Consider the following 19,892-nt stretch of genomic DNA (forward strand, 5'->3'; position numbering starts at 1 on the left):
TCCAGAACAAGAAAGCTCTGATGAGGGAAGACCCAGGGGGAGGTTGCCGGCTGTCAGTGTGATTGAGAGGGGGAGGAAATGTGTTCACACTTCCTGAGCTCTGATTCCTTTAGAAAAATGTTTGGCCGCCGACCCACGTGTGTTTGCAGAGGGAGCAGCTGGTAAAGTTCAGGGGCGGGTTTGGATTCAAACGGAGACTGAAGATGTGCCCCGCGAGTGGGGCTGTCAGACGCCAGGGGCCCCGAAGCCGGTGCAGGAGGGCGGTCCGGGGGCTCTAGGCTGTCTCAGCCGTCCCTCCCCACCCACAGGGAGCGACCCCTCCCGGGGTGACAAGCGTGCCCCCATCTCGGCACTGGCGACCTCAGGACGGGGCCAGAACAGCCGGGCAGCAGCCTGGTTCAGACCCCACATCCTGCCCGGACTCCAGGGAAGTCCTCTCCCTCGGAAGCCTGGGTGACCCTGGAATTTGTGGGCTCAGAGAAATTGGGAGGAGGCCTCAGGCTTCCAGCCTCTGGGTGCCCGCTCCAGGCCTGCGAAATCCACAGCCGTTTGCCCACCTGCAGCCTCAGAATCACAAGTATTTCTGAATCACAGGGGTGGTTTCTACACAAGTGAAGGTCCCTGCCCTGGAGACATCTCAGGTCCCTCCCGATCGCAAACATAAGCGGCACCTCTGTGGGGTGTAAATGAGTTAACGTGTGGTCTGTGTTCTCATTTGTGCACGTGGAGGGGCCCTGTCTGCGCCAGCTGCCCGGGGCTGTCCCCGGCCATCACACGTGTGCCCGAGTGCGCACATCACTCCCTCGTGTGCGTGAGCGTGTGCCCCTGCGTGTTCCTCTGCCGTCGGCCCTCCTCCACTCACCGCCAAGAGCCCCTTGCGATGTCCCCGTGTCCCGGGCCTCCTGGCCACCCTCGCCTTCTCCGCGCCCGGTCTGCCTGACCAGCCCAGCCGCCCTGTGACACCTGCCCGTCCGACTCCCTCGGCTGGAGCGGCAGCCGCCCGAGCTGCACCAGGCTTGGCTCTGCGCTCCTCGGAGTGTCTCCCCTTTTTGGAGAACAGGGGCTCCCTGACGAGCACGTGCCCGGCAGAGAGCAACGTTGGAGGGGTCGGTACGTGGATGGACAGATGGACAGGCACAGATCGTGTGTCTGCTCCTTTCTTTGCCGGGTGCCGAGCGCACTGTCCGCGCGTGAGGTGCCCCTCCCCCGCCCCGGCGCTGGGAGGGGCCGCGGCCAGGAGGCTCATCCCGCCTCTCTGAGCTGGACTTGCCTGGAGTCACACTGCCAGAGGCGGTTCCTGTGGTCACCCGAGCCGCCCTCCCGGACCTTAACCCGGCCTTAAATAGCATGTCCTCCCTGGATGTTTGCAACAGCCTTGCGAGCGCTTTGAGAGGAGAATGAAACTGAATGGGTGAGTCAGAGAGCGGGAGTGCTTTTAAATGCTCTTAAAATACAGAGCAAGAAACAGCCCTTTCGGTAAAATGAAGTAAAATCATAAAGCAGATCTGGGGGCCTATCCAGAGTCTTCCCTTCCTCCTGTTGGCCCCCCACCTGCAGAGAGGACAGTGGAGGAGGAGGGAGTGCAGGAAGGCGAAGTGGGGGAAGGGAAAGGAGGAAGGGGGAAGCGGAGGGGGGGGGAGGAGGGGTGGCCTCTGGGGACGGGAGAGAGCCGTCTCTCTACCTGGGCCTTAAGTGCACATGATTTCATTAGCTCAGTCCTGATGCGTAGGAGCTAACGAGAGAGAGGCCGGCAGGTCTAAAAATAGCAGTCCCGCTCCTTGTAAAGGGTCCCCCCAGGGCCCGCCCCCCTGGCCCGCTGCCAGCCTCCACTCCCTCCTCACCACCTCACGAGGGCCACGTCCAGATGTGACAGGAGCCCAAGAGGGGACCTGGCCCCAGGCCGCCAAAGCCGGGGCCCTGCAGAAGGAGAGGCTCGTGGGCGGAAGGAGCCGTTGGAGGAGCTGCAGACCCACCCTGTTCCTGTAGCAGCTTGTCTGGGGCGACCGGGTGCCGGGGCGGCGCCCCAAAGGAGACTAAGGCAGAAGAGCAGCCAGGCGCCCGTGGGGTGACCTCCAGGCGAGCAGGCTGCCCACTGGGCCCCGCCGGGGACTTGTCCACCCGGGAGGGGCCTTCGGTTTCCTCTCGGGAACCCCCGGCCCCGATGCTCCTCAAACAGAGATCACTTTGGAGGCTGCCGTCCCCGCTCTACCTCTCGGTGCCCTCACCCGTAAAACGGGTGACAGCTGTCCCTGCCCGAGCTGTGGGGACGGCGTGTGGTGTGGGCATGGAGTGTGGACCAGAGCCTGGCAGGTGCCGAGAGCTCTCTAAGCAGTTGCAGCCGTTGTTACTGCAGTGATCACCATCGTTATCTGTCACCAGCGCCCCGAGAGACGTGCCGGCTTGCACTTGCCCGGCTTAGAAACGGTCATTCATTGCCAGCAACACCGGGGGCGATGGCATCTCCACAGCCGGGGACGGCGCGGGGGGCCCCTGGGTGCAGCGGTGGGTGGAGCGGAGCCCTGTTCAGAGCAAGCCTGCCGTCTTCTCCCTGCGTCCGGGGACCACCCAAGCCTTATCCTCGCTCTTCATGAACATCACCATCGGGAGAGCGGGAAGTTTTGCACCAGGCCAGTGCCACCCTCTCCCAGGCGTACGAAATCACAGCCACAAACCTGACCCGCCCTTGTGGATTGTCAAGACTGTCAGTACGCGTGCGGCTACATTTCTCGTGGTGGCTGAAAATGTAGGTGTGACCGTGCGTTTGTGAATGGACACCTGGGTATGGTTTTTATATGTAAAGCTCTTGGTAGCAAGAGCTGATGGAAAGAATAGGGGGGCCTCGGAAATAACTGAAATAACGTAGCTGTTGGGAGGAGTGACGTTATTTAAATAACGCACGCGATTCCCTCAGCCTGGTCTGTGTCCCTGGGGAAGGCCTCCAGGGCAGGGACGGCCTCGGTCACGTTCACAACCAGAAGGAAGGGGGCGCTTCTGGCACAAAACTGGGGGCCAGGAGCCCCCTCACCCTCAGCACTGGCTGTGCCACACGCTGGCCGTGGACCTGAGGGGGTCCGGTAACCTCTGTGAGGCTCGGTTCCCTCTTCTGAGCCATGGAAAGCCCAGGACTCCTGACAGATTCGTGAGATTCAGTACGACACGGTGCTCCAGGTGCCTCGCGGGACACCTGAGTGACAACCGCGTGAGGAGCGAGCGAATGAAAACTCACAGAATGTTCATTAGTTCATGAAATGTTCAATAAGATCACAGACTTCTTAACGGTCAAAAACCACCCCCCATTTTTCCAAAGAATCAGATAGACTCCTGGAATCTTGGACGAGAGAGTAAAGGTCCGGGCGGGGCCACCCCCTCCAGGGTCCTCAGGAACCCCCAATTCCTGGAGCACCCCCGACCACAGCCTTGGCCGTTAGCACGGCTCCCACATCCCCGAGATGGAGCTATGGACCAGATGGCCCTTCCTCCCTCCAGTGACGCTGGGCCCTTGGGGGAAGCACATCCCTCCCAGCCCAACTCTCTAAACATAGGAATGACACGCTTGTGGTCAGCCATCCTCTGGGTGTGAGCACAGCAGTTTAGCAGGGGTCCTGGGCATCTCCCACGCCTGGGCGTCTTGGCGGGTCTGCGGCTGGATTCGCCACCGTCACCCCTGCTGGCTCTCCTGTGAGTGCAGGTGGGAGGGGTTCATCAGAGGTGCCACCAACTTAAGAGCCACGAGCTCCATTGTGATGGGGCGTCAGTGGGATTTACTAATGAGGAGCTCAGACCTCCGTTCTGACTGCCACTCAGAAAGGACCTTCTGCATAAATAACCCTCCTCAGACCTGGAACCGCTGCCTGCCTCCTCCACGCAATTCCCGTGTCTCCCGAGATTCCTGCGTCTCCCGAGATTCCTGCATCTCTGTTTTCCTCAACAAAGGGCTATTAATTAGTCCCAGAACCTAGAGAAATCCCTCTCCTTAGGTGGGCTCAGAACCGTGCTGAGACCGAAGCCTCGTGGTGCAGTCGCGGCAGGGCAGTGGGCGGCGAGCTCTGCTTCTCCCATCAGCATCCCCATCTTCACGGGGTGCGTGAACATTAGATTAGGACCCCAGGAACTTGTCAAGGCAACACTGGGAGTGGGAGTCACGCCGGAAAACACAAGTCGCTCGGACCAGGGCTCGTGGTTGTTGCCGCTATGGCTGATGTTTCCTGGACAGGGAAATGGATGTGAAATCAGGGGTGCTGGACCACAGTGCGGCATTCATTACCAAGGAAACCCAGAGGGAGAGGCAGGTTTCACGCTCCCTGCCGTAGACGAGATGGCATGAGACAGGTTTCAATGTTTTGCTTTAAAATGAGACTTTTAACATTTCTGAGACAGAGTGTTTTCTCTGGAGACGATGTGTCTAATGGATGGTGAATATCCATTTTCTTAATAGATGTTACATTTTAGAGCAGCTTTCGATTTATGGAAAGACGCTCCCTCTCTCCCGGCACAGATTCCCCTGTTATTAGCATCTTGCGTTGTTACGGTTAGTGGGGAACGCTGTTACTGTGGATGAACCTGCGCTGACACTCATCATCACCCAAGGTCCATAGTCTACCCTAGGGTTCCCTCCTGGTGGTGTACGTCCCATGGGTTTGGACAAATTTGTAATGAGACCTATCCATTTATCACAGTGTCGCCCAGAGTGTTTCCACCACCCTAAAGATCCTCTGTGCTCTACCTCTTCATCCCTTCCTCCCCTCAACCCCTGGCAACCCCTGGTTTTTTTAGTGCCTCCATAGTTTTGCCTCTTCCAGAATGTCATGTAGCTTTTTCAGGTTGGCTTCTTTCACTAAGTAAAATGCATTTACGTTTCCTCTTTGTCTTTCCATGGCTTGATAGCTCCTTGGATATCCATTTTTGAAGCTAAGAGAAATGGAATCTGTGCCTTTTCCAGATTCTCAAGCAAATCCTGGGTGCCAGAGGACCCCGGTGGTAGGTGCTGGAATTCGTGGTGAGGAGGGCTGGCCCAGTGCCTGGTGGCCCAGCTTACTTGGCAGGAGCGGTTGGAGCCACGTGAGCCAGGCGGTGGCCTTGGGGGCACAAAGGACGGCCCCCAACATCCTGGGGGAAAGGGGACCCTGAAAGCGGGCCAGGGCTGGGTAGGGGAGAGCAGTCCTGCACACAGAGTGGAGGGGAGTGGGCAGGATGCAGGGCGGGATGGAGCAGGCCTGGATGGCTGAGCCACAGACCATGCGGAGGGAGACCCGTGGGCAGCTCAGGTGGCCCCCCGTGGAGACACTTGTACCACCCAGGACACCTCGGAGTCTGCACCCCACTGCAGCAGGGCTCCCTAAGGACCCACTTTCTCCCACGAAGTTAGAGGCTCTTCCACGCCGCTGGAGGCAACACAGTCTGTGTGCACAACACAGTGTGACAACACAGTCTATGGGCACACGTGAAACCTGGGGGTGACTGAGAAGACGTGGAAAATGCACGGAACCAATTGAGAAGGAATTGGCTCTGCTTTGCGCCCACATCGCTGCAACGGGAGTTTGGCGAAGAGGCACAGAGGAAAGTGTGGGGGGAAGACTCCTCGGGTCTGAGGTTTCCAGCAGATGCAGACCTGGCCCTGGTTCTTGCTGGAGCCTTCTAAGCAGATCGTGAAGGGACTCGGGTGAAGGGGCACGTGACTCCGCCTGTTCTCGGCCAAAGGCAGGGCCTCTTCAGGAAGGAAGGATCACATCATGGTTTGAACGCACATCAATTTTAAGTTTAAAGGCCCAGGCGAGATTCCAACCACGCTCATCCTCATGGACACGTCCTCCGAGAGGCAGGGCACCCCCAGCCCCATCCTCGCGGGTGACGGGACTGGAGGGTGGCGGGCAACCTCTTGCCCGTGGTGCTAGGAGACATGCCACAGCAGAGCAAGCCGACCCTGAGCACCAGCTCGGTGGTCCTCTAATGGGCGCACCCCCCTCCCCTGCCCCCGTGATCCGCGTCGGCCCCGGGGGTGCCTGTCCCCCCCGCCCAGACTCGCGCCGTGTGGGGCTTCGCACAGACGTCCTGCTCATGGAGAGGGTCAGCAGGTACCCTCACACTTTGCTGGAAATGGCGCTTTTCCAACTTGTGTCAGCAAATGTCCGCCTCGGGAATCTGTGCTGAGCAAAATGATGGCAGAAGAAAACAGGAAAACACAGCCAGCCACAGTCTCAGGCGTCCATCCTGGCCCCGGGGCACCTTCCTGAGGTCCAGGCGCACCCACGGCATCTGCCGGTGACCACACTCAGGCCGGTTGCTCCGGGGGTCCGCCTGGTGGGCAGACCACTCCCGGGCTCAGTAGATGCAGGGTCTCCATCCATGACCGGCCTTCCCTGACTCCACAGGCAGGAGGGGTGGGGCTGATGCCTGTGTGCGGTCAAGGGAGATGTCTGATTCGGACTGAGTGGAAAAGAGGCAAACGTAATAACATTTAATGTATAAAATACACATTTCAGGAAAGAGTCTGGAAGGACAGCCAAGGATGCCAGTTACCTGGGGCTCCAGTGATGCCCCGTCCATCCCCAGGCTGCGGGGGGAGCAGCAATGCGGGGCCTGCGACAGCCCCTTCTCAGGGGAGTCCACTCAAGCACAACCCCCATGCCTGTCCCACATTAGTAAAACCCACTGAACCTCTGTCTGCCGCTTATGATCACCGTGCACTAGCAGTTCTAAACAATGTCCACCCCGCCCCTGGAGTGGACAGCACTGGAGTTGAATGAAGCTCTGGGGAGAAAGGACTCAACAGCTGAGATAAATCCAGGAAGGCTCCTCGGAGGAGGCGGCCCGCATGGTAAAGGGTGTTGCAGAGCATTTCAGGCACGGGAAACTGAATGCACTGAGGCTGAGCACTTGGAGCGTTTGGCCCACAGGGAGGGGATGAGCTATGGGAGAGTCAGGGTGCAAGTGAGCTTGGGGAGGCAGGTGGGGTGAGAACAGCCCACGAGTCCTCTCAGCTACACCTGGAGGGCGTGGTCTTTGGGGCCACTGCGTTCAAGCTCTGCCTCCATCACTTTCTGGTTGGGAGACTGGAGGCCAGGGACGCCCCCTCTCCTCCTGGTTGCCCATCAGTAGAGCAGAGGAGGATAAAGGTGGTCTCCTCCCTGGGGGGGGGCCGTGAGGGTAAATTTGAGGGTACAGCGTAGCGAAAGGCTGAGCTCCGAGTAGGGCTCTCAGTGGCCACTTGACCGTTCTCCCCGTGGCTTTAGATGCAGTCAGGCAGGGAGAGGGGTGCATCGCGTGCTTGGTGCCCACCTCCCTGAAGCCTAGGTCCCCCCCAGGGACAAGTCCTGTTTTGGAGAATCAGTGAGGGAAGAGGCATCCCCGGGGGCACTGTGCAAAGAGCAAGCCCCACCGGGGCTGTGCTCAAGGCCTCCTCTCGGCCTTTCTCACCTTCTGAGATGGCCCACACCCTGTCTGCGGAGTGTGTTTCTCTCTAAGTAAATCCGCTTCGTACCCATCACTGTGTCTCTCACTGAATTCTTTCTGCGCTGAGACGTCAAGAACCTGAGCTTCATTGAGTCCTGAAACCAGGTGTGGGTTTGGGCTGGGTTCAAGTCCCACTCTCAGGTGCACGGTTTCAAAGGCTCAAGTTGATTCCCGCTGAAGCCTCACACCTGGCAGAGCCACTCAGGACACTCAGTGGGGGATAAGCCGTGTTTATTCAGAATACTCATGGATCTTAGTGGAATTACTTCATTTGTGAGTCTTGACTTCCCTATCCCATCTTTGCTCCCTTTTGAACTCCACAGCAGGTCCACCAATAATGAGGCCAACCCCGGGGAGGACCCAGAGGCCCTGTATATCACGACGCTCCACAGGGAAGATGGTCCAATCCTGAAGGTGCCTTTGATTCCAAATCTCCCGCCACAAGTAGAAGCCAGGGAGCACAGTGGGGGACGCGGTTCAGATCAGGCCATCTCTGAGCGGTTTGGTGTGATTCTGTGCACAGAGCCCTGGTATGAGGTCAACTCGATTTATGTGTTTCACTGCTCAGATCACTCTATAACTACATGGTAACAGAAAGTACAGAGAATTCAGTAAAAGCCACCGTGGAGTCCATAGAGGGGAAGTGGGGTAGGTGAGGAAAAAAAAAAAAAAAAAAGGCCTCCTCTCCAACCCTGACCTTTACCTGAAGCATGTGCTGCCCCTGGGGCTGCCCTGGCCTCCCCTGGCTGCCCAGCCCCTGGCCGGTGCCCGGAGCGTGGAGACGCAGTGAGTGGGGGATGACGGACGGACGGAGGGAGGGAGGGAGGCTGACTCCGCCGGGTGAACGTATTTACTCCGCAGCACGTGCCGGCTACGAGCTCACCTCTGGCTCATTTGATCTTTCTCAGCGCAACTAACAAGAAAAATAATTTAAAAAGCAAAAGGGGGGACTTTCAGCACCATGGTGCACGTCTCCAGCATGCCAGACTCGGGGAGGCACAGCCCCCTGCCCCCGTGAATGTCAGCAGGCTGCCGCCAATGCGGAAGCAGACGCGGGTGTCACTCACGCCTGTTCGCAGCATGCCGTCCCCTCGTTCTCCTCACGGAGCGAGCAATTAAAAATGATGAGGGTAGAGGGTTAAATGTAAACCCTCTTGGTGGGGGAGCCGCCGGGCTTCCTTTCATGGGTGCCGCACGTTCTCGGCAGACGCTGTGGATAAGCATGGCTGCACCTGTCTGCTGCCAGCCAGCGAGATGGGCGCGGGGGAGAGAAAAATTTTCTAAGAAAGGGCTTTGCACCGTCCTGGAAAAAGGAAAGAAGCGGGTCTCTGCTGTTTAGCCGAGGGCCTAATTATGGTGCTACACAGGCAGAAATGCGAATCGGCGTGATCTTCATATTTCAGAACTGGTCGGAGCCAGGACCCCGTGCCGCAGATTCTAGCACGTGGACTGCAGAGTTTTCACTTATGAGGTGTGCACACCAGCTGCAAACGTTAGGAAGGCACAAAATTCTAAGGAAAACAGGCTTGCCGCACGCTTTGCATTTTGGGCATCAGTTAACTAGGTATTAGAAGTGCCCAGGGCCCTGATGGAGAGCGCTGGTGTCTGTAACGGCGCTGGGCCTACGTATCGCTGGGGCACATTCTACAGTGTCATCTTCTCTCAGCAAATTCAGTTTGCTCATCGATAAAATGAGGGGCTGGAGGAGACGATCTCTGGGGCGCCTTCCAGTCCTGACATCCTAGAGGCTTGTGACACTCCTAGGAGGCACTGGAGACCCGGTGAAGCTCTCTCGGGTCCCCGCGTGGTGCGGTACCCAGCACACAGACACGCAACACGTGAAGGCACGCAGGCAGCTTCCAGGATGGCAGCTCAGAGCCCCGCTTCGTGAAGCCTTCATCTCCCTCCCGGGCCCCAGAGCGCTCTCCCCACCTCTCCTCCGACGTCAGCACTTCCCCGTCTCTTTGGCCTGCACTTGGGCTGGGAGGGGAGAGGCCGTGGGGAGGGGAGCTGGGGTCGTGGATCACGGCTGTTTCCAGGGAGGTTTTGTGAAGCTCTGGGCACGTGGGGCCTGGGGGGGCTGGGGGTCTTGAGGGGCAGGAAGCTGAAGCCGCCCTTCTCCCTGTCCTTCCAGCATCCAGGAGGCAGGGGCTCAGGGAGGCCCTGGAAACTGCTTGAGGGTAAAATTCACGTACGTAAGTTTCACCACTTCAGGTGAACAGCGATGCCGTGGCGCCTAGTACATCCACATGCGGAGCAGCCATCAGCTCCCTCTGGTTCCAAAGCTTCTTGTCACCCCAAAGGAGACCCCGTGCCCATGAGCAGTCGCTCGACAGCCCCCGGCCGCCACCCAGCTGCATCTGTCTACGCTGGCCGCAGCACCAGCCCTCCCGGAAGGGCAAGGGCTGTGGCGACGGCCACCAGGAGGCCCCACAGTCAGCAGACAGCACCCTTGGGGGATAAAGGGAGACCCACAGGGACGCAGCCGCGCCCAGCGGATGACCCACGGGAGGCTCCCTCGGGGGCCCCAGGACCAGTTCGGGGTGGCTGCAGTGTCCTGAGGTTTTGCCGGCACTGCTGGACTTGTCTCCTCTCCCCCTGCCCCGCAGGGTCTCCCTGCGCCGCCTCCCTGGTGATGCATCGTTGCTGGGTGGGTGGCTGAATCACCTGGTTGAGGACCCTCCCTGGATTCCTTGCTCTCTTTTTCTTCCTTTTCCCCTTCTTTTCCTGGCTCTTGAATTTCTCTCTCCCGAGTAGAAGTGTGTGCAGGAGTCCTGTGATCCACTGTAGCTAAATTTGGAGGACGTACTTCTGAAGTCACAGCAGTGGACCCCTAACTCAGTTCACTGGGTGTTTTTATGGCTGGAAAAGGCTATGACCCTCTCTTAACATTGGCCCCGAAGGGAGGCCGTCACATCCGCTCAGGACGCCTCCTCAGCCCCACAGGCTGCTGGACCTTCCTAGAAACCCCTGGAGTGACACGGAGGCCCTTCCCTCCTGGCTGGGAGTTCCCTAACCCTGCCCATCTCTTGGAGTCTGCAGGTTATCCCACTGGCTGAGGACCTTCCTGTGCACTTGTTTTGACTCTTGTTCACCCCAACAGCCTGGCTCCCGTCACACTGGCTCTGAGTCCTTGACACCCCACACTCCCTGTGCTCAGGACCTTTGCACGTGCCGCCGTGTGGCCTGGAAAGCTCTCCGCTGCCCAAGCTCTCCTCTTGCATCCCTCGGTGCTCAGCAGAAGCACCAGGACCTCCTCCTCGGGAAGCCCTCCCGCCGCACGTCCGGGTCAGGCGCTCTCAGAACCGGCCTCCTTCCTTCACGCAGAGCCCCCTGCCCCCGCCAGCCCCTGGGAGCCACGTCCGCAGTGTGACAACTCACTCCCGCTCTGAGCTCCATCTGACGATCACTGTGCTTTTTGCTGACAGTTGGGTCCATAAATCAACACGAATGGATGGATGTTGGTGCCCCGGGAGCTCTGCGTGTGCAGCTGCCTTCACCACAGGGCAAGGGGTTCCACCAGGGGCAGAATCGGGGGGCAGCCCTGGGGCGGGGGAGGCCACGGGGGTTCCAGCAATAACTCAGTGGGCCCTCCGGAGACGTGTCGGCAGGGACACCAGGATGACAGACAGAGACTAACATTTACGCAGTGCGAAGGAAAATGCATCTCAATGACAGATGGCCAGCCAGGTGCGCCCCTGCCCTTTATCTGGATGGGCAGCGCCCCAGCCCGAGGACAGCCAGCCCAGACTGCCGATCAGCCTCAGCTCTGCTTTCCCGATTTCCCGGCGAGGGGTGAGGGAGGGGAGGCCCCCTGGAAGACGGAATCCTGCACATAGTTGATTTCCTGGTGCTCAGGCCTTCCCACCATGTCCTGCTGGACGCTTTCCTGGGCGTTGGTCTCTCACGTGTGCTTCTCGAATAGCCATCGACGGTGCTGTTGCCGCTCTAAATGCTGGGCCTTTTCGGCGTCGAGTCACATTTCAGGAGCACGGCAGACGCGGGCGGGTATCCATTCTTCTCTGGACGGCTTCTCGGGATGAACAGGGCTTGGAACTGGAATCGGTCCTGTCCGAAGGGAGAGGCGGGCGCTGGGGGCCAGGCCTGTGCTGGGGAGGGGGAGCCAGCCCCCAGTTGTGCGAGAGGGTCAGAATCCCAAGCGCTGGCTGACCCCACGCGTCCCGCAGGGCTCCCCTCCCCACCCCTTGGGCCGGCCCCTCTTGGTGACCCCGTACAAGCCTGTGCGATTCCACCATCTGCGCTGCCATTTCCCAGTCACCTCCCACCCGGAGCCTCCGCTCTGTGTTCCCAGGTAGATCCCCAGAGCCAGGCACCAGGGGGCCCATAAATGTTTGTGGGATGAACAACCTCGTGTGACCTTGGCCCAGTGCTCTGCTCCCTGTCTCCTCAGGTGGGTAACATGGGTACTGGCCGGAGCTCAAGACAAGTTGTGTTCATCCAGCCTCTACACTGCGCTGGCCCCGTCCATCCTTTGCGGCTGCTCCCAGAGGCCTGTGCTCAGAGAGGCCACTGCTGGTCGGGTCACACACCTGGCGTCCCAGCCCCATCCCGAAGGAGCCTGCCGGTGTGGGCATGGCTGCAGCGCACCCCTGCACCCAGAGCTCACGCTTGCCCTCCTCCTCGGCAGGCATCAGTGCATACACCTCCCCACCCTCCCGGGACCCCGCCCTCGGGCAGGTGTGCTGAGTCCTGCCCCCAGGGCCCAGCCGGCCTCCCCCCCCGCCCCCCCCCACCCCCCGGCGCTGGCTGCCCAGGGGCCACGGCCGCCACCCCTCCGAGGGGACGAGGCAGCGGGGGCTGTGACTGTGTGTGTTTAACCAACTGGACCTGATTTCTCTCGGGAGTCCTCCCATCTCTTGTCACGTTTGTTTAAAACTAGTGGAAGTAGTTAGCAAGCCGCAGAGACGCACAGCGGGGCTGGGCGGTGGGTGACGAGCGCCCGGCAGGCCCCACATCCCGGCCTCGGAGGGAAGGAGGTTCTGTCTCCCTCCAAGCAGATCTCCTCTGGTGGAGCCTGAAGGAGGTTGTGAGCCCGGGGCCCGCACATCCAAGCAGGCATTTTCTCCCCACGAAGTGTGGAAGACCTTCTCGGACCCTCATGCTGGGACCACAGCACCCGGCCTGGTCCGCACAGGAGCTTGTGAGCATGCGACGGCCTGGCAGCACCTTTGCCCCTAAAAGAGGACGACGTTTAACCTGCAGAGATAGAGGCAGACTCCAGAAATAAAAAGTAAGCAAGAGGAGGAAAGTGGGTTGCAGAGGAAACAAAGATAGAACATTGGGCAGAAAGTGCTAAGGTTGGTAAATGCCTCAGCACTGCTAGGTCCCAGCTACCACGTTGCCTCTGAGCTTCCTGGTGGCCAAAGCGAAGAGGGAAACTGCCTTGGGGCAATTCACCAGAAAAAGGCAAATGGGCTTCTGGGTGACAGGAACCGTTCCTGCCCCAAGACCTCAGACGCGTCTCCGGAGAGTCTGCCCCTCAAGTGCTCGCTTCCCTTTTTTTTTTTTTTTAACATCTTTATTGGAGTATAATTGCTTTTCAATGGTGTGTTTCTTTTGTACAACAAAGTGAATCAGCTATATGTATACATATATCCCCATATCTTCTCCCTCTTGCGTCACTTCCCATTTTTATGGCAAGACGTCGTGTTTGTAACCTGAGCAGTTTGCATGTTGAGAAATTTAAACCCACGTTCCTCAGGGTTTCAAACGGGAGTTCACTTATTCAGAGCTAAAGTGCCATGAACGCCCCTGGTGTCTCAGAAGAACAAACCTTCCTGATCTTTCCCTTTGAAAGAGAGACACAGCCCAGGCGCGCACAAGGAAGGCACTGTTCTGAATTCCCTTCCTTCTGGAAAGCTGGCACCCCAGCACCGTGGGCACTCGGAACGTCCCCCATCTCCCCACAGTCACCTTCCAGCTCCTGCTTCCTCACTGACGAGGGCTCGGAGTCTCAGACGTGATGGTGAAACCAACCTGTTGGGTTGAGCCGATCAGCCAAGCCTCAGTCACACTGAAGCTGGAGGCTGGGTTCCATGTTGTCCCAAAGCCCCCATGCCTCCTCGCGTGGAGGGCCCGAGTCAGACCCAGGCTGGAAAGATGTTAAGAGCAACCGCGAGGAGAGGCCCAACTTTATCATCATAGGTCACGTCTGGTGGTGCCACCTTTAATGTCCTGAGGGCTCCCGTCCGCTGAGGACGTCTGTCCCCTGCAAGGTCCCAGGCTCCTGTGGACGGTACTCCGAACTTCCTGTTGGGGCAGCTCCTATGAGGGTGATTTTTTTCTCTGACAGCAATGTCCACACTTCCCTCAAATGCCACCAAAGCTGTGCGCCTATTTTTTAAAAAAATACAACTACACCATCACTTAATCCTGAAGAAACTCAAACCTTCCCACTACTGTCCAATCCCATTCATGTTATTAGAAATTTTCTTTCAGAGCACAAAGGGCTTACTCATGTACTTTGTGCTAATCTCCCGGCAATCATAGAGCTGTCATTTTTATCTTTGTCAGTGACAGTTGGGCATCAGAAATAATTGATCCACTCCGTTTTTGGCTGATTTTAATTTGTTTACCGACAGGGAGGACAGGACTACAAAGGCAGTTTGGAATTTTCCTGTCACTTGAAAAAGAATGTGATTATCCCCCCACTAGGGGGGCATTTCCCTGGGGCCACAGCCCACTCCTCACCTTGGTTGCCGTCGTCCACCCGAGGACCCCTGTCTGTGAGCTCTGGAGTCTGTACACACACGGAAATGTCTGGTTTCCTCACATTTAAAAACATTTTTATATTAAACCCACACGTGGGGATTGCTGGGGACTGGGGAGAGTCTGAAGTGAAGGAGCTGAAACAAGGGAACGTTTTGTTATTTATTATTTCAAGGCAGCCAACAATAAAAGGTGAACGCAGGGGCAAACACTTATCAAACCTAACAGTGAGGGGCTCTTTTTAGTTTCTCGAATAAATAGTAATTAAATCATGTAAGCTGTAATTTCATGACGGTGAAATTGCTTAAAAAAACCAGTCGTCCCACCGTGATTGCTGAGATGCCCACACTTCTATAAACACCAGGTAACTTTATCCGTCGTTTGTATCAGCAGAATGTGACACTGGCTGTTGGCGTCTCATAATTCACCACATTAGGTGGCAGCTGCAAGAGCACACGTGTGAAAAAGGCACTGATGTGATGCCGGTGAATGCGCGGCTTCCGAGATGTCTTTTCCCGCAGGGGGTTTACAAACGGTCCAGGTGATGGAGTCAGTGGGAGGGGCTGACAATTCACTGCCTAATTACTGTTTGGGAAGCACAGCAACGTACCTGCCCTGCAGTGGCAGTAGACCATCTGCCTTCCACGCCTGCTTCCAAGTCACCGAGAAGGCTCTCGGCTGCCCCAAGGTGACCAGGGAATTGGTTGAGGGTAAAGAAACTCCTCCCCCCACATGGCTCAGACTCAGGTGGAACCCAAAGTTGATAGTGACCGGGAGACGCGTTTGCAGGAATGAGAACAGCTGTGTTTCAGAGAGAATGAACATGCATTCATCGCTTTGGGTCGATGTTCCTTTTTCTAAGGCCTCAGCTAATTCCCTATGGGGTAGAGATAAAACCCAGTACCTGAAGGTCGAAAAGTCAATTAAATCACCACTTTCTCGAAGCTCATTAGAGACCAAGGACCCGCTGCTGGAAATAAGCTGTGAGTGGGCGCCTGCCCGCCAGGCGGGTCCCCAGCGCCCTGACCTTCTCCCCCTCCTCTTGCAGTCAAGTTCAGCAGCTGCCTGGGGACCAAGGGGACACACTATGAGACCGACAGCATGGACTTCAAAGTCGGCGCTGACGGGACGGTCTTCGCCACCCGGGAGCTGCAGATCCCCTCCGGGCAGGTGGCCTTCACCGTGACCGCGTGGGACCGCCAGACGGCCGAGCACTGGGACGCCGTGGTACGGCTGCTGGTGGCCCAGACCTCACCCACGAGCTCCGGACACAAGGTAAGGTGTGACTACATGCGGGGGGGCAGGGAGGCTGGGTAGGGGTCCTTCCTCCTTCAGGTCACCGAGCAGAACCTCTGCAGAGGCCGACACTTGAGTGGGCGGCATGGGCCGGGAGGGGGACCCCTGACCTCCCACCTTCCAGACAGGGCTGCCCACAGGCTCCACCCCCACTGAGCGTAGTGCACAGCTGTCAGCACCCTTTTTCAGACAAGGGCCCCACAGCTCCGCTTCTCACCGGGCGCCTCTCCTGCCTGAGGCTTGTAGCCCACCAGCCCCGGAGGCTCCCAAGACCCAGAGGGACAAGAAGTAAGACAGAGGCCACGTGGCTGGCCTTGCGAGGTGATCAGAGTAGCTGGCGTGAGACTGATTCAGAGAGAGGGAAATGGGGAGGGGGGGAGGGGGAGGGGGGTGGAGGGGGAGGGATGGCACCCTTCACGTAGACACACACCAGCCACTATCACCGGCCTCCGCAGCCCTCCCTCCAGCTTCACCTCTGACTCGGTTGCGTGGCCCTGTTGACCGGACAGGAGGGGTGAATTCACTTCCCCTGGTCCTGAAAGGCCTCTCAGCCCCACAGGCCCCAGGAATCCGGGACCAGACCCCTCAGCCCCCAGAAATCCCCACACTAGGTTTCCCGTGTCTGAGGGGGACCAGGTCTGCTTACCTCTGCCCGTCCCGTGTTTCGGCAGCTGCGTTGGCCTCCGCGTGAGGGCTCCCCGGTCAGCAGAGAAGTTGCTGCCCAGCTGACCTGCATGACGGGTCCAGCTACACACGTCCACCTACATGAAGGGTGGACCCGTGGGGAGGGAGATGCCCTTACAGTCAACAGGAGGCCTCAGGGTCATCACTGTTATGATGTGTGTGGGTTCACCAGCAAAAGAAACACACTGGTTAAAGCAGGACAGGCCATCGGGGACAGCATTTGTGGGTATTCCCTCGGAAAAGGGTTCGAGGGAAGTAGAGGGTTAGACCAAGTTGACCAGATCCCTTTCTGCAAATTTGCCCAGAACCTCACAGGACTAAAGGGCTCAGTGAACCTCAGTGGGAGACAGTCTGCAAGTTTCCCCAAACCTATTTGACCAAGGAACCTTCTTAATGGGACATCTTACAAGGCAGGTGTTCCGAGGAGCCCACTTTGGTAAACAGGGGCTGTGTTTCATGTGTCTCGTTAAACAACATAGAGGTGGTTTTGGTGAGAAAAGGGAAAGTGGTGACTCGGTGGATAGCCTTATCTTGGTGGTGAGCTGACCCCGTTGGGAAGGACGTCCTGAGTGCCCTCGTGGGTGTGCTGAACCAGGTGTTGAAACACGCTTCTAACGGGCGCCCCCCAGATCGTGAGCCTCACCTTGGGGATGTTGAAAACCCTGAGACAGATGGATGTGGTTTTCCATTCCTTCCTGAATGACCATGACAAATCACACCCTGGTGAGAGGGCAGCATGGCCCACGCAGGGGCCCCTCCCTGTCGGCAGCCAGGCCAGGGGCAGCAGTGGGAAGGCTTACATCCCTGACTGTGATGCAAGAACTGCGCCTTGTGGGCAAGGAGTAGGGCTCCCTAACACCCGTGGATGGCCTCAGATAAAAGGCATTAATTAAAAATATAGGGACTTCCCCGGCAGTCCAGTGGTTGAGACTTTGCCTTTCAATGCAGGGGGTGTGGGTTTGATCCCTGGTTGGGGAGCTAGGATCCCACGTGCCTCGCGGCCAAGAGACCAAGACGTAATACAGAAGCGATACTGTAACAAGTTCAGTAACGACTTTGAGGATGGTCCACAGCAAAACAACTTGTAAAAAGTAAAAAGAAGATAAAAATAACGACACCTTTTGTCAGGCATGGTAATGAAGCAATTTCTGATGCAGTTAATCCCCTAATCCTCCAAAAAGGGTGACTTCAGTCAGTCCTTAGGACATGTGAACCTCCAGCCCCACAGCAGGCAGGCCCAAGAAGCACCCGATCTGCAGATTCCACATCCCAGGCCCAGAGCATCCTTGGGGCTGACTTTGTGGGGTTACACCCTGAGCACGTGAAACATGACCCTGTAGGTGGTGGGCAGAGTCTCTGCAGCCCACCTGACCCAGTCCTTCCCTGTTTATTTCATGTCCCCTTCGTTGCTGATGGCTCCCTGCTTCCTCCTTCTTCAAATCCAAAGAGCCCTGCCCTGACTTTCTAGGACCCCACCTAGACCCTGCCCTAAGTGCGTCCACATTGATCCTCACAACATCTCCAGAAGTGGGCGCTGTCACTGTCCCCACTTTACAGGTGGGGAAACAGAATCACGTGACTGCAACCTCTTTGCTGCATGGGAGAACCGATGTTCTGGAAAGGAGTGAAAAAACGACTTTCTAGGGACAGCTGAGCCCAGCATCGTAACGGAGCCTGGCTGCCCTGGATTGTCAGTTTGAATCAAGGCTTCTCCAGCTTACTGGCTGACGTTCTAGGACAAGCATACAACCTCTCTGAGGTTTACTGCTCTCGAAAATGGGACAACTGTGTTACCTACATCCTATCCAAGGGTTGTTGAGAGGATTATGTGAGATTATGTGAGGTCAGGCAGGGTGCAGGCTCTATGAGAGCCCTGTCCCCAAAGAGGCAAAACATAGTTGCTCTTATTGCTGTCGTTGGCATGGTCCCAGCCCTCTGCATCACGTGCTCATCATGGCCGCTGGGCCCTCACCAGGGTGGTGCCGGGGGGACAGGGAGGAGGGTCTTTGTGGGACGCCGGGTCACTCAGTTGATGTGCCCTTACAGAGACCAGTGCCAACCTTTGAATAATGTCACTCTGTGTAATTGGGTTAAGGTGATGCCAGATTGCTGGTGTCCTTGGTCACCGGCCAGAAGCAAACCTAACTCTTCTCCAGTGGAAGGTATCATATACCAGACCTCAGATTACATCTCCTTTTATATACAATGTCCAGCACTCAACCGAAAATGACTGGAGGGACAAAACGAGGTAAATAAAAATCAAGAGGAGGAGCAGATGATAATCAAAGACCCACAGGGCTCCAGGTAATAAGAGTTATCAGACACAGATTTTATCATAATTATGCTCACTGTCTTTGAGCACATTAAATGCAAGATTTTGACAGAGGATTGGAAGATGAAAAAAGAATTAATTGGGCAGTTTAGGACTGAAAAATATAACAAACAAAATTAAGAGCTCAATGGACAGATATATCTGCAGATTAGACACAGTTGAAGAGAAGATTAATGAAGCAAAAAACATCAGAAGAAATATTCAGGCCAAAGTGTAAGGAGATATCCAGAGAGAAAGCACAAAGGAAAGAGTAAGAGATATTGGGAAAATGGTAAGAAGTTCTAACATGAGTATGTTTGGAATATGAGGGGGAGAGATAAAATGGAGCAAAAGTAATATATGAAAAAATATCGGCAGAAAATATTCCAAAACTGGCAACAGACATCCAGGCATAGATTCAAAAAGCCCTGTGAACTCTAAACAGGATAAATATAAAGAAAACTGCACTTAGGCACTTTCTTAGTCCATTCAATCAGCTATAACAAAATACCATGGACTGGGGGGCTTACAAACAATAGAAATTCATTTCTCACTCTTCTGGAGGCTGGAGGTCTGAATCAGAGTGGCACAGGGTCAGGTTCCCATGAGGGCCCTCTTCCAGATTGCTGCCTTCAGACTTATATCCTCACATGGCAGAGAGCAAAGACAGGAGGCCAGCTCACTCACAACTCCTGTAAGGACACTAATCCTGTCATGGAGACTCCATCCTGATGACCTCCCTTAATCCGAATCACCCCCGAAAGGCCTCACCTCCTAATATCATCCCATCGGGAGATAGGGTTCCAACAAAAGAATTTTGGGAGGACACAGTCCACAATAGGCATTTTAAGGTAAAATAGTTGAAAGCAAAAGTCAAGGAGAAAATCTTGGAAGCAAATAGAAAAGACAGAGTTTCTTTGAAAGAGGAATAATTCGATGTGAAACTGACTTCTCAACAGGAACTATGGAGGTTAGAAGACGATGGAATGATATTTTTTAAAGTGCTAAAGAAAATAGAATTCTATTATTCAGTAAAATGTCCTTCACAGAGTAAAAGTGAATAAAGACATTTTTAAACAAATAAAAACTGAAAGAATCTGTCACAAGTTGTGTTCTTCAGGCAAAAATAAGATGATTTGAAGTAGAAAACCAAGAATGAGAAGATTAAGTAGATGGGAGAATACCAGTGTATAATTACAGGTAATGTTTTGTGGGATGTAAACAAGAGGACTCAAATTCATGACAAGAATGGCATAGATTTTGAGAAAGGATAAATGGAGTCAAAGGGATCTAGGATGCTTGTGTTGTCCTGGAAGACGATGGAAATATCAAACTAATATTATACTTGGATGAGACACATCATTAAGAGCCATAGTGATGGATACCTTACTTTAAGGTGCATATGAAACACTGACCACGATTG

General features: G+C 56.1%; 1 protein-coding gene across 2 annotated transcripts in view; it reads left to right on the top strand.

Annotated features, from left to right (window-relative positions):
- Positions 1-19,892, top strand: part of CDH4 (cadherin 4) — a 555,299-nt gene that overhangs the window by 382,124 nt on the left and 153,283 nt on the right. For both annotated transcript variants that reach the window (XM_065893694.1, XM_065893693.1), the window contains exon 3: positions 15,227-15,453. In XM_065893694.1, the coding sequence (XP_065749766.1) occupies positions 15,227-15,453 (227 nt within the window). The remainder of the gene's footprint in view (positions 1-15,226; positions 15,454-19,892) is intronic.

The sequence above is a fragment of the Phocoena phocoena genome, chromosome 15 (assembly GCF_963924675.1).
Source record: "Phocoena phocoena chromosome 15, mPhoPho1.1, whole genome shotgun sequence".
In the NCBI taxonomy this organism is placed as follows: Eukaryota; Metazoa; Chordata; class Mammalia; order Artiodactyla; family Phocoenidae; genus Phocoena; species Phocoena phocoena.